This window comes from Podarcis vaucheri, assembly GCF_965113315.1.
Source record: "Podarcis vaucheri genome assembly, chromosome: 15".
In the NCBI taxonomy this organism is placed as follows: domain Eukaryota; kingdom Metazoa; phylum Chordata; class Lepidosauria; order Squamata; family Lacertidae; genus Podarcis; species Podarcis vaucheri.
In genome coordinates, this window is record NC_138753.1 from 46,466,338 (window position 1) to 46,480,169 (window position 13,832).

Consider the following 13,832-nt stretch of genomic DNA (forward strand, 5'->3'; position numbering starts at 1 on the left):
TGACATCAATACCAGGGAAGATTCTGGAGCAGATCATTAAGCAAACGGTCTGTGAGCACCTAGAAAGGAATGCTGTGATCACCAATAGTCAGCATGGATTTCTGAAAAATAAGTCATGTCAGACTAACCTGATCTCGTTTTTTGACAGAATTACAAGCCTGGTAGATGAAGGGAACACAGTGGACGTAGCCTACCTTGATTTCAGCAAGGCATTTGACAAGGTGCCCCATGATATTCTTGTAAAGAAGCTGGTAAAATGCAGTCTTGACTATGCTACCACTCAGTGGATTTGTAACTGGCTGACTGACCGAACCCAAAGGGTGCTCATCAATGGTTCCTCTTCATCCTGGAGAAGAGTGACTAGTGGGGTGCCACAGAGTTCTGTCTTGGGCCCGGTCTTATTCAACACCTTTATCAACGACTTGGATGATGGACTCAAGGTCATCCTGACCAAATTTGCAGATGACACTAAACTGGGAGGGGTGGCTAACACCCCAGAGGACAGGATCACACTTCAAAACGACCTTGACAGATTAGAGAACTGGGCAAAAATAAACAAGATGAATTTTAACAGGGAGAAATGTAAAGTATTGCACTTGGGCAAAAAAATGAGAGGCACAAATACAAGATGGGTGACACCTGGCTTGAGAGCAGTACATGTGAAAAGGATCTAGGAGTCTTGGTTGACCACAAACTTGACATGAGCCAACAGTGTGACGCGGCAGCTAAAAAAGCCAATGCAATTCTGGGCTGCATCAATAGGAGTATAGCATTTAGATCAAGGGAAGTAATAGTGCCACTGTATTCTGCTCTGGTCAGACCTCACCTGGAGTACTGTGTCCAGTTCTGGGCACCACAGTTCAAGAAGGACACTGACAAACTGGAACGTGTCCAGAGGAGGGCAACCAAAACGGTCAAAGGCCTGGAAACGATGCCTTATGAGGAACGGCTAAGGGAGCTGGGCATGTTTAGCCTGGAGAAGAGGAGGTTAAGGGGTGATATGATAGCCATGTTCAAATATATAAAAGGATGTCACATAGAGGAGGTAGAAAAGTTATTTTCTGCTGCTCCAGAGAAGCGGACACGGAGCAATGGATCCAAACTACAAGAAAGAAGATTCCACCTAAACATTAGGAAGAACTTCCTGACAGTAAGAGCTGTTCGACAGTGGAATTTGCTGCCAAGGAGTGTGGTGGAGTCTCCTTGTTTGGAGGTCTTTAAGCAGAGGCTTGACAACCATATGTCAGGAGTGCTCTGATGGTGTTTCCTGCTTGGCAGTGGGTTGGACTCGATGGCCCCTGTGGTCTCTTCCAACTCTATGATTCTATGATTCTATTCTAAATCAGCACCAGTAAAATCAGATGACATCAACAGACAAAGAGCATAATCAAATATGGTGCCACTTAGCCCTCCCCAAAGGCCTGGGCAAAGAGGTGTGTCTTCACCTGTCAAAGAGCAATAAAGTGGGGAGCATGGACCGCCTCAGATGGGGAGGTCATTCCAGAAGCACTTTGGCTGACAGGATTCATCTGAAATCCCAGCTAAGTTACCGAGGAAGGTAGAAGCTGAAATCTTTAACTGATTGCCTCTGGTTTTTTATTCGCATATTTATCAAGTCCAGCCTTGTTCTTTTTGTTTGACTGTATCTTACCAAACAGACATGGGGCTCATCCCCACTTTCCTTTGCCCCACTCTTCAAGTACAAGTCCATGCTGTAAAGCTCCATATCTGAGTACTCGTCTTTGTTGCCCTGGAGCTTTCCTTGCAACAGCTGAAGCACAACTGGGTTTTTCATGGATTGCTCTTTGCTCTGGCTCCGCTATAAAGACCAGGGTTTCATGGGGGAAGCAGAGGGGGAGAGAGAGAGAGAGAGCACTTCCACCAGGCCTGCAAAGCATGGAAGAAAGCCCTTGACAACCAATAATGGCATGGCTACCCTCAAAGCATCCTGGGAATTGTAGTTTGGTGTGGATGCTGAAAATTACCTCTCAAGAGATCCCTTTCTGCCTTGCAGAACCATTTCTTTAGTCTTTTCTTTTTAAAATAAATTTTATTTATTTATGATTACATTTATATCCCAATTTTTCCCCAAGGAGCTCAAGGTGGTGCGCATGCTTCTCCCCTCTCCATTTCATCCTCACAACCACCCTGTGAGGCAGCTTAGGCTGAGAGACAGTGACAGGCCCAAAGTCACCCAGTGGGCTTCTTCTAGATCAAAGTCTAGCCATGGCCCCACACTGGCTCCTCGTATAACATGAACCATCAGGACAAAAAACACACTTGAAGAAAACCCATATGAAAACTTAAGGGGTTTGGTCCCCCTGAGGGGACCAAAACCCAATATTAGTGGAATAGCAGAAAAAGAAAAGAAGAAGCTTGAAAGGTGTGAGGAGGAGGCAAAGAGCCAAATAAGTTCTGTAATTCTTCCAAATGAAATCGTACTTAGGTGTAATGAGGCGGCTGCAAAATCTTGTGGTGCAGCAGATCCCTGGGTGACCTTAATTTCATGTGTTAGCTTCTCCAAGGAAAAGAACCCCGGCACTTGATCCCAGAAAACAGAAACAAAATTACCCCCATAACGTATCTGAGTAAGTGCCCTTGGAGTCATTTCTGATGGTTTCCTGTGGAGAACGAATGACTGTTAAACCTGTTTCAGCCTGTGACATCCATGTGCTGATCTTAAAGCTATCAAATTTGTGCCCAACAGCTGTCTTAAGGTTCATTTAGTCCTTTTGCTGCTGTTACTCAGGGACCTGTGGAAAAGCTATCTGGTTTCATTGACTTTATCAATTTGGCAGTGTTTTAATCCATTAACATTTCCCTGTATCTTTCTAGGTTTTCAGCCATTATCTCAGCTGTCTGCTTACGAAATTATTGTCCCCAAGAGGATAACAAGAAAACACCGTGATGTGCTGACATCCAGGCTAGCAGAGGTATTTCAGAGCAGGATTTCATCATCAGCATGTTGCTTTCTGCTTTTTGTACACATCATCCGGAAGCAGCTGTGAAATAATTAAGCATGGATGTGCTTCCTGAATGGTACAGCTGCCTAGGGTTCAGGGCAGCCTAGGACTAAACTCTCTCTCTCTCTCTCTCTCTCTCTCTCTCTCTCTCTCTCTGTGTGTGTGTGTGTGTGTGAGAGAGAGAGAGAGAGAGAGAGAGCTGCATATTTGTTACAGAAGCTTGTTGTGAGCAGCACCTATTGTCTAATGTTTATGGAGTCAACAGTACACAGGGCTGAGACATTTGGCTGAATGAGGTGAAGAGCACATGGTGCTCCCTCTCCCTACATCATGGTGCATAACTGATCAAGTTATTTTGGCAACTGAGGCAGAAAAACTTACAAGGGCCTCCTCACCCGCCACTGTAAAAATGCAACAACCTTTGAAAAAATAACCTAAAAATGTGGTTCCCCATACCTGACATACAAAGCCAGTTGATGGTTTTGCAACTATTTCATTAAATAAAGAGAATATGCACCCAAAGCTGAGCATTCAGAGAGAAAAACATAAACAGGGTGCTACTATGTCTTGCAGAGCAATTTCAATCAGGCTTTTGTTGGTCCAGCTTAGTGGGTTTTAGTGGGAAAGTGCATTTTCTCTGCTGATATTATTATCCTTTTAATTTGTGGTTGTTACACTATGATTTTTATATTGCTGACAGTGTTGTTATTTTTCATGTTATGATTTTCATGGATGTAAACTGCTTTGTGTAATGTGTATGTATGGAAAGGGTGGGTGATGCACCTCCACTATACACACAAGGGTGTATTTGCTAGGCGGGGGGGGGGGCGGACAGGACTGGGAATCTCTGGATTGTTCGGAACATGTTGATAATTAATTGAGGATTCCCAGAGAGGTTGCTTGATTATCCCTTCTTCTTTTGAGGATGAACTATCTTTTGAAGTTGATGTTGAAGGAACAAAGTATACACTTGAACTAGAAAAAAACAAGTAAGTGACTCCTTTCCAGCTGCACTGGGCTGTTTTCCTTCCTCCTGGTTATTCTGAGTTTAAATTGGTCTGTTTGGCTCTTTTCCCTGGTTCTGAAAGTGACCTGTACAGGGCTTAGTCTACAGCATGGGTAGGCAAACTAAGGCCCAGGGGCCGGATGTGGCCCAATCGCCTTCTCAATCTGGGTGGTCCGGGAATCAGCGTGTTTTTACATGAGTAGAATGTGTCATTTTATTTAAAATGCATCTCTGGGTTATTTGTGGGGCATAGGAATTCGTTCATTCCCCCCCCAAAAAAAATAAATATAGTCCGGCCCCCCACAAGGTCTGAGATTTCAACCCCCTGTTGAGGTTTCGACCCCCTGTTGAAAAAGGTTGCTGACCCCTGGTCTACAGGTCACTTGAGAGCCCTCCAAAGGAAACAACTGGTTGATTTGATTTCTCTGCCCGCCCCCTCGGCTTCCATACTAAACACCAGCAAAGCACTTTTGGCTTGGCCATCATGGTGACATGCTGGCTTATTTCTGGTAAAGAAAGCAACTTTCCTTAAAGGTTATTAATCTGTACATGTGGTTTGCAATAGGCCATTTGTTGTAATGTATATTATAAAAGGGGGGGGGGACACAGCTACATCAAATGTGTGTGATCACTCTCCATTCATAGTGAAATGCACTGATATTTCTCCAGCTGCTGCTTTTTGTTTAAAAAAAATCTTTATGATTTCATTTAGAATATACCATAAATGCAAGGATAGAATTATAAAAGCAACAGTTCTCCCCCCCCCCTTTTGATTCCATGCTCTCACAGCCTTCTGTTTGCAAATCTTTACTTTTTCCTCATTCTTCTTCCAGGTCCAGTTCTGTGTAAGCACTTCTTTTTCAAAAGTTTTAAAAAGCCTCATTTATTATTTTTATAATATTTTGTTTATTTTCTGAAAGAGGGTTGTTTGGTAGTGATAAAAAGAAAAGAGGGGAGTTTATAACTAATCCTGGTTTTAATGAGGTATCATTACTGTTCGTTCTTGATTAAGCATGAGGTCTAAGAACATTCTTAATTTTCACGTTTTTAATTTTGCTTAAGTTAAATGCTGTACTTTTTTGCTTATTTTTCAAAACTGTCTTGGGAGGGTTTGAAAAACAAGACTCTGAAGGCAGGGAGGGGGTTCAGGTGGTTTAGCAGACTGGCTTTTGAACCTGCCTTTCTTCGCTCCCTTCCAACTTTGCAACTCAACATTGCTGGTTCCGCATTTTTTCCTTAATCTTTAAAACAATTGTTGCCTAATGCATTTCTTCCCATAATTCCCTCTCCAATTCCTCCAGAGTCCTTGTGCCCAAAGACTTCACAGTTTATACTTACAATGCTGACGGCTCGCTGCGTTCTGAGGTTCTGGATCTCAAGGTATGTTTTCCTTTCAAATACATTTCTTGGGAGCCTGCCTCTCCCTCCTGCTGGGCTGGCATCTGGAGGAGTAAAGTGGCAAAGATTTTCAAGGCACAAGTGGGAGCCAAGGGCAAATGAGTTCAATTGCCTGAGATGTAGGAATAGAGCTGAGGGCTGCTGTGTCTGCAAGAGTGGTATTGGGGGTTGGATGTTTGAACACCCTCCCTGAATATAGAAAAATACCACTGCAAGGTAAAGGCAAGTCTTCTCCTTGGCCTGCTCACTACCTGCTGTGTTCCTGAGGACTGGCTGCTCCCTGTCCTTAACCTGGCATTTAATTTTTTAAAAGCCCTGGCTTGAATGTGGATGGCATCATTCACATGCTCATAGGCCCCAGTGCTACTTGTGAGACATTTCCTAGCACCCTGCTTGTATTTCCAAAGGTCTTGGAGATCATGCTTACTTCCTAACAGCTCCAAAACTCTGTCAGCTTCCAGGTGTTGTGTGGCATTCTCCCCTCCCCCGCCAAGCGAGTTCCTTCCAGATGTGTGTCTCTAAACTCTGGCTGCCTGGTGATGTTGTGGTTATTGAGATGGAAGTCAGTTTCTGTTATGTAATTGGATGGTAGAGCATCTATCCCAGCATCTCCAGTAGGACTGGGAAAGGTTCCTGCCCCAAATCCTGGAGAACCTCTGCCAGTCAGTGTGGACACTACTGAGGTAAAATGACTGGGGGCTTCCTATGTCTCTACCATGTTGGCTTTGCTGGCTAATTAGTTGTTGTAAGCAAATAGTCCCTTTGTGGGAGTTCCCCCCTTCCTTTCTTTGTTTTGATGTTTGCATAGCACAGAAGAAGAGCCTTGCTGGTTCAGACCATGAGTCCCTCCAGCCCAGCTCACTGCTTTCCACAGTGGCTACTCAGAGGCCTCCAGGAAGCCCACAAATGGGGAGGAAAGGTCATCACCTGTCACATGGTTGCTGACTAGCAACCTGTCCCCGGAGCTGAGGGAGGGGGAAGAACGGGAGCCGTTAGAAAAGACAGGAGAGGGAGAGGAGGACAAGCAAGCAGAAGGAACTCAAGCGGCGAGGAGACCATCAACACCACTCGACCAGTTCAGAGACAGAGGGAGAGTCAATGCCCATTCCTTCAGCACAGGACAGAAGGGGGTTAAAACGTAGGGAACAAATAAGGCGCCTGGGGCTTCCCAAGCTCCTCTGCTGGAGGAGGAGCCGAAAGCTCCCACTTCCTGGATCTGCTACCGAGGATTCGGATGCATGAAGCTATGTCCTGTACCTGTAAATAAAGACTGTAAATATATCTATGAGTGAACAGAGGTATTTCTTGCAAAAGGCTTCCAGACCCATCACACAACCTGGTGTTCAGTGATATACTGCTGCTGAACTTGGAGGTTCTATTTAGCTACAATTGTCGAACAGACACTGATAGTTTTCTCTTTCTGCATCAGGGAGGGGGGAACTGTGACCCTCCAGATGTTTTGGGGCTCCCCTTGGTGTTCCAAGCACACGCAGCCCAAGAAGGACAGACAGCTTGCAGTCTAATTCTTTATTGGCAAAGTGCACCCTTAGGGTAGCTCCTAAGGAATGTTGTGGAGGGTGGGGGTGAAAAAGAAAACTAATCCTCCTGTGAGACTGGGAATATCCCCTCACTCTCCCAGTTTAGGATATTCCACCATTCTTCAGCAGAGTTGCTTTTCTTTCAGCAAAGTAAAGGCTCAAACAAAGCTTTAATAATAAAGAAAACTGTAACACAATGACATCCTGTCTGAGAGAGACTAAAAGCACATCCTGGGGCCAGAAGAACACTTGGTCTCTTGGACTGAATTGAACTGGACACCCAAAGGGAGGGGCCAGTTCTGGAGCACAACACAGAAGCCCCACGCACCAGATGACAGACATTCTACTAATCCAGTTGGGCCCCAGTGTTTTTCTTACAAAGGTGCACAGTGCTTCCGGCAGCTAAGCAGTTGGCATCCCCTCCACTGGCTTCTGCTCCCAACTGGACTGCTGAAGCAGCAGGGTGACCATGCCTCCACCCAAACTTATGTACCCTCACTGGATGGTGCGCATGCATGCGCAAGCAATCTGCGAGATTTGGCCTTAAGTCCCAAGGCGCTCCTTCTCTTGTGGAAGAGCAGAGTAGCAGAAGCTTGGTGGAACGGATGTGTTGGTTTTCAATAAATCACGCAGAGTCAAAACACATTAGCAAAGGGAATTTTTTATTAAGGATTAGGCTTAGTTACTGCAAAAAAAACCCCTCAAGAATAAATGTATAGAAACTCAGAAGATGCGAAGAGAAGAAAACAAAAGTAGGAATAACCAGGCAGTTCCCTGAACTACTGCTATATATCTTCTGGCTCAGTGTCCTTGAGATAACTTATCAAGAAAATACAGGGTAACTCATAACATGTCCTACTGTTTCATCAGAAATGAACAGTTACAGACACACTGGAATAGACCAGTACTTTCCAGTTCTGAACAGTTTCTCCCTTCAAAAAACTTCAGCCATGACATTCTCCTGCAAGGAAGTTGCTGCCATTCCTGTCTCTTCAAGCCCCTCCTGGTCCTGGGGGGCAGTGGAGGAGAGGACATTTGCCTTGAATATGAAGCAGCAGCAGCCCCCACCCCCAGGAATGGGCCCTCCTGATTAACAGCTGTTAAGCAGGAGGATCGGATCCTACCTGATGTGTTAAGTGGGAGAGTCCTAGCTTTCCTAGCTGTATAACAAAATAGGATTTGAATCCCTTTAAAAAAAGATAGCCCCATCCGTGAATTATTTTGGAGGTGGTTCTGGTGTGGGTGTCTGGTCCCTGGGACAACACAGGGTAAATTGCCCTGATCCAGGTGGCAGGTCGAGGGAGTAGGTGTCTGTGCAGAGTCTCAATTTGTAGAACTCCTAAGCTGCCTTCCTTCGGAGTAGATCCCAAGGTTGCTTCCACACATCAAACAAGCCATTATCAACAATGAAACAGTAGCATTTCATAATAATCGTAGGACCTTGGACAGTTCCACTAAATTCACCAAATGTCTTAGAATCATAGAATCATAGAATCATAGAATCATAGAGTTGGAAGAGACCACAAGGGCCATCGAGTCCAACCCCCTGCCAAGCAAATAGATGTGTCTTAGTAAATAGATGTGTCTTAACTTGGTTCTGGAAACTCAGAAATGTAGCTGACATCTGTGTGTACCTGAGCCTGGAGATAATTTCATAGTTGGGGTGTCACTACAGAGAATCTGCTATCACATGTCTTCACACTTAGCTGTACCCTTACATTGCTTCCAGAGGGCATGTTTGCTGAGCATTCTTCTCAATGTGTCTGCACAGCGTTTGCAGAGAAGTTCTACAATGCCATTCTGAGTTGTTTGTGGACAAGTTATATGAGCCATTATTATATTACATTTTCTAGGGAATTTCCCTGGTGCTTTCCTTAACTTAAAAAGGTGTGCGTGCATGCGTGCGTGTGTGTGTGTGTGTGTAGAAGCAGGCTTGTTGCTCAAGAGACCAAATCCATTTTAAAAGGGTGACCTGAATCAACAGTTATGCAAAAGAGTCCAACCCACAAAATAGCAACACCTCATTTTCTTGATTCATGAGAGCGTTGTGGTATCAACACTCTGAGCAACAAGGAACGCTGCATGCAATCATTCCTTAATTCCACCCCTTGTTTTCTACCCATTCAGGATCACTGCCACTATCAGGGATATGTAAAAGGAGTAGCGGATTCCTTGGTCGCTGTCAGCACTTGCTCTGGACTCAGGTAAGTGATACGTTCTTGTGCTTTTTTGGGGGGAGGGGGCAGAATAGTGGCTGCCCCTCCCTCAAAGTAACCTGCCTTTCTGTGTACTGATGGTGGCCTCTGAAACCAGGGGTACAAATCCTCAGGCCTGGGAGTCAAATACAGTCATTTTCATGACTCCTTCCTCTTTTTGTCTCTGGACACTCCTCACCACCACCACTGGTACGCAATACCCAGAGAGTGGCCTGTGAGGGAATGCAGCCCCTGGGCTGGGAAACGCTCCCCCGCTCCCAATGTGAGCCACAGCAACTTCTCCTTTTTGCCCTTTGCTCCTGGGGCTTCTAGACATTCTGGCTCCATAGACATTTTCTCCATCAACCCTGCAGCACTGTGTCTTGTCCTTCTTAGCCAAGGTCAGGCTGCCTTAATTGATTAATTAATTGTATTTCATAAAACGATCGATTGTAGAGTTGAAAGGGATCTCATGGGACATCTAGTCCAACCCCCTGCAGTGTAGGAGTCTCAACTAAAGCATCCATGGTAGGTGGCTATCCAGCCTCTCCTTGAAAAACTCCAAAGAAGGAGAGCCCACAACTTCCCAAGAGAGTGAAACAGAAAGTTCTTCCTGGTGTTTACATGGAATCTCGTTTTTTGTAACTTGAATCCTCCAGAGCAGGCGAGCAGCTGGCCTTTCTACTGAGGCTCTTGAGGAGGCGGAAGTGGTTCTCCCTGCCTCCCCTCCCATCTGATCCTCACGCCAGCGCTGTTAAGTTGGTTAGGCTTAGAAATGGCAATTGGTTTAGAATCAGTTGGAGAGTTTTGTGGCTAAGTGGTCATTTGGACCCTGGCCTCCCGTTATCCAGCCTGACAGTACAGTGTTTTATTGATAATTTCATTATGTACATCACTTGGGGATAAATAAAATAAAATAGAATACATACCCAATAGCTGAAGAGCATATAGAACAGCTAGCTGCTCAGTGAGAGGGAATTCTCCCTGGCATGCTAGATTTTCATATGTGGGTAGGCTTGGTTGGTGCATGTGTGTGACCCAGCATTCAACAGGCACACTCCTTAAGAAACGAAGATGGCAGGATCAGGCCATGAATTTATCCCATCCTCTTTTAAAACCATCCCAGTTGGTGGCCACCCCTGCCTCTTGTGGGCGTGGATTCCATAGTAGAACTCTGGCTGCAGGAAGAAGTCCTTTCTTTTATCTGTCCTGAATCTTCCAACATTCAGCTTCACTGATCTGTAATGTTATGAGAGAGGGAGAAAAACATTCTCTGTCCACTTTTTCCATATCACACATAATTTTTATAAACTTCTGTTATGTCACCAGTTGCTTGCCTTTTCTCTAAATGAAAAGGTCCCAGAGGCTGCAGACTTTCTTCTTGGGACACTCACTCCATCCCATCGATTTTAAAAAAAAACAATTTTTATTGGTTTTCCAATAAAAACAGCCAATCAAGATATCTGAATCATAAGCCAATTAAAATAATAAAATAAAATAAAATAAACCAAATTGTAATTATTAATTTTTCCGGGCTCCCCATAGTCTGGACCTCTGAAGCATTTCTCCAAATCTTCATTCCTGCCTCTTCTCTTTGCTTTCATATTTTCCGCCTTCTGATCTTAACACTTTAAAGTTCTCCATCCCTGGCTATGCGATTCTCAGTCATGTCAAAAATCATATATCCTTTCATCCATTGAATACAGCTTTATTTGTAAATATATATTTTTTCAACTGTCTATTTAGCAGCTCAGCTTTTCCTGACTTCATTCCAATCTTCCAATCCAGGCTGTTGCCCATGTTTATCCTTTGAAGTTTAACGACGCAGCAGCCCCCAATTTGTTAAATCACTCCAATCCGGGCTGTTGTCCAAACCTTTCTTTTGGTATGACACAGTACCTTCCACGTTGTTGAGTTGTTACTATAGATTATTGGGCAGACTGTTTGCAATATTGCAATGTAAATGAACTGTAGTCCACATATATATGTCATTTGGCGATTGATCAGCCTCTCAGAGACCACACAACCCCCCCCCTCCGGGCCCTAGACGGGGGGCTGCTAGACATCCATTCAGCCTTCTCTCTCACCCATAATGATAAACTTCTGCAAACAGCTGCACTATATGTTGTCCCAAATTGTTATCTCAAGTCATTACAAAATCAGTCAGCAAATATTTCCTGCTTCCCTTGAAAATGAGAGGAATTCCCATTTTTCCGTGCTGCATCATATTAACAAGCGCCATCTTGTTTCTTCTTTCATCTTTATCAAGTCTTTCAAGTCCGAGTAGAGCTGCAACAGTTGAATACTTAATTATTAATAGAAGTCCATCTGTACTCTTTTTTCTTTTTTTAAAAAAATAAGTTTCTTGATGAGGCTTGACATAGAAAACCAACTGTAGATATTAAGAAGAGAAAAAGGACGTACCAAACACCTCCGTAATCCAAGCACCATGAAGAGAATCTCTTTGAAGTCCGAGCTTAAACACCAGGGGCTGTACAGTTCTGCAGGTTTTTTCTTAGTCTTCTTCGGTCCAGACTATGTCTGTTTGTTGTCCAAATCCAATTATTTTATCAAACAGATATTTCCGGCTATGAGAGGGACTTCAGAGAGTGCCAGCCGTGTCGTGCTCTGGGACCCAATTTCATGCCGCTTGCACCTTGATGCAAGCTGACAATCTCGGACAGTCTGTGGGTCTACGAGACAGTCTTCCCCCACCCTGGGGAGTCTGCCAGGGCTAATTACCCCCATATCAGCCCTGAATTACCGGCACGGCTGGGATCCAATCATATCGGAGTCAGCCATTTCTCACCACCGGAAACAGGAAGCCTCCATCCCATTGATTATTTTGGTTACCCTTTTATTTTTATAATAAATTTTATTAAGGTTTATGGAGAGAAATATGCAGCTTAAGATCTTCTCCTTTTTTAAAAAAACACACACACACCAAACCAGGATTTTTATCTAGATACAATAGAAACGCAAAAGGGGGAGGGGTGAAAGAAAAAGAAATTTTAAAAAAGGAATAGAAAAGAGGTTAAAAGAGGAAGAGAGAGAAATAAGATTCAGAATGAAAAGAACTTCTTATTCTTCCTCATTTCCGCTATGTAAAAACATCATTCACTTTGTCCAATCTAGCATAACACCTCACAAAGCCACTTTTTAAAACAAACATCATCTTCAATCCTCAAATCCAAATACCATTACTTCTTTTTCTTTTTCATGCAAAAAGTTCATGAGAGGGTTCCAATCTTTAACAAATATTAACAATGACTTTTCTCTGATTAAACATGTCAGTTTCTCCATCTCAGCTAAGTCTGTTAGTTTTAACAGCCATTCTTTCATTGTTGATAATAATGAGTCCTTCCACCTTTGCGCATATAAAAGTCCTGTTGGTTGTCCTTTTCTGAACCTGCAGTTTGAAGTACTGTAATACTGTCCAGGAAGGACTATACAGTGTTTCATGATGTTTTTGCACATTTGAATCAGAAGCCTGGTTTCCTTTCCACAGAGGTGAGTGCTTTCGTTTAGGATCCTCACCCATCCCAGCACATACTTTGGGAGCAATGGGCTGTATTCAAGCAATGAGGCCTATGGTATAATGGAACTTCCCCGAAATCAAATCCGCTCTGGGGGGTCAGGAGAACCCCCAGAACAGCACAGGCAGAGATGGGGAGGTGAAGAGGGGAGATGGTTCTGTCAGGCAAGCGGAATGCTTCTGCGGGCAGAACGATCTCCTTAGCACTATGCTGAATGCATCCCAGGGATTCTGACACATGAATTAATGTCATTGCTAGGGGATTATTGCAAATTGAGAGCATCAGCTATGGAATTGAGCCTCTAGATCCGCCCTCAGGCACCAAACACGTGATCTACCGGTTGAAGAACGTGAAGGTAGATGAGGATCACATGCGGTGCCAGCTTCCTGAAGAAAAGTGGGGAGGAAGAGATCCTCAGCACCCCGCCAGCGAGCCTCAGCGGCTGAGAGTGAGTGTCCTGTGATGACCTTGAAGGTCTGAGCAGATTCCAAGGGTTGTAGCCAATTCGTGCCCTACTCAGAGTAGACCCACTGAGGTTTATGCCTAACTTAGTTACACTCCTTTCAATGGGTCTACTTTAAGTAGAACTTAATTGGGTGGCTTGGGTAGCACTGAGGGAAAGGAGTGCAAAGAGCCATAGAGACAGAGCCATGAGACAGATGTTTGTAGGGGCAATAAATCTCCGCTCTGGAGTGCTCAATATTCTGTTCATCTTGTTCTGGTCACTGCCCATGAGAGCTAAAAACAGAATGGGGAACCTGTGGCCCTCCAGATGTTGTTAGATTTCAGCTGCCATCACTCTTCTCCCCTCCCCCCAGTTTGAGATGAAATCCTAAAATTACCTGGATGTGAATAATGCATGCTTAATTCCGCCTTCAATTTTTTGTTTGTGAATCGAAAAGTGGAATATAAATATTTTAAGTCATAAAAATAAACAAATGAGCTTTAAGTATTTCTCATGTTCTTGTTTTGTTTGGTCAGACTGAGTGTATCCTGGCCAGATTCTGATACAAAAGAGAATTGTTGCCTTTTCTTTGGAATGCCTTGGCACTCTGTGTCTTGGGTATGTTTCCCCAGTAGTGCGGTTGTGGTGTGAGCAGAAAAGCGGAATATGGATCAGAGTGACATCACCCCATTTTTAACTTATGAGTCAGGGGATAAGATTTTGTTTCTTACACCCTTTCCCTCCCTTTCCT

At 44.1% G+C, this 13,832-nt stretch overlaps 1 protein-coding gene across 2 annotated transcripts in view; it reads left to right on the forward strand.

Annotated features, from left to right (window-relative positions):
* ADAM9 (ADAM metallopeptidase domain 9) overlaps positions 1-13,832 on the forward strand; it is a 93,540-nt gene that overhangs the window by 24,785 nt on the left and 54,923 nt on the right. For both annotated transcript variants that reach the window (XM_082200292.1, XM_082200293.1), the window contains exons 2-6: positions 2,836-2,933; positions 3,888-3,952; positions 5,271-5,349; positions 9,033-9,109; positions 12,895-13,084. In XM_082200292.1, coding sequence (XP_082056418.1) covers positions 2,836-2,933; positions 3,888-3,952; positions 5,271-5,349; positions 9,033-9,109; positions 12,895-13,084 — 509 coding nt within the window. The remainder of the gene's footprint in view (positions 1-2,835; positions 2,934-3,887; positions 3,953-5,270; positions 5,350-9,032; positions 9,110-12,894; positions 13,085-13,832) is intronic.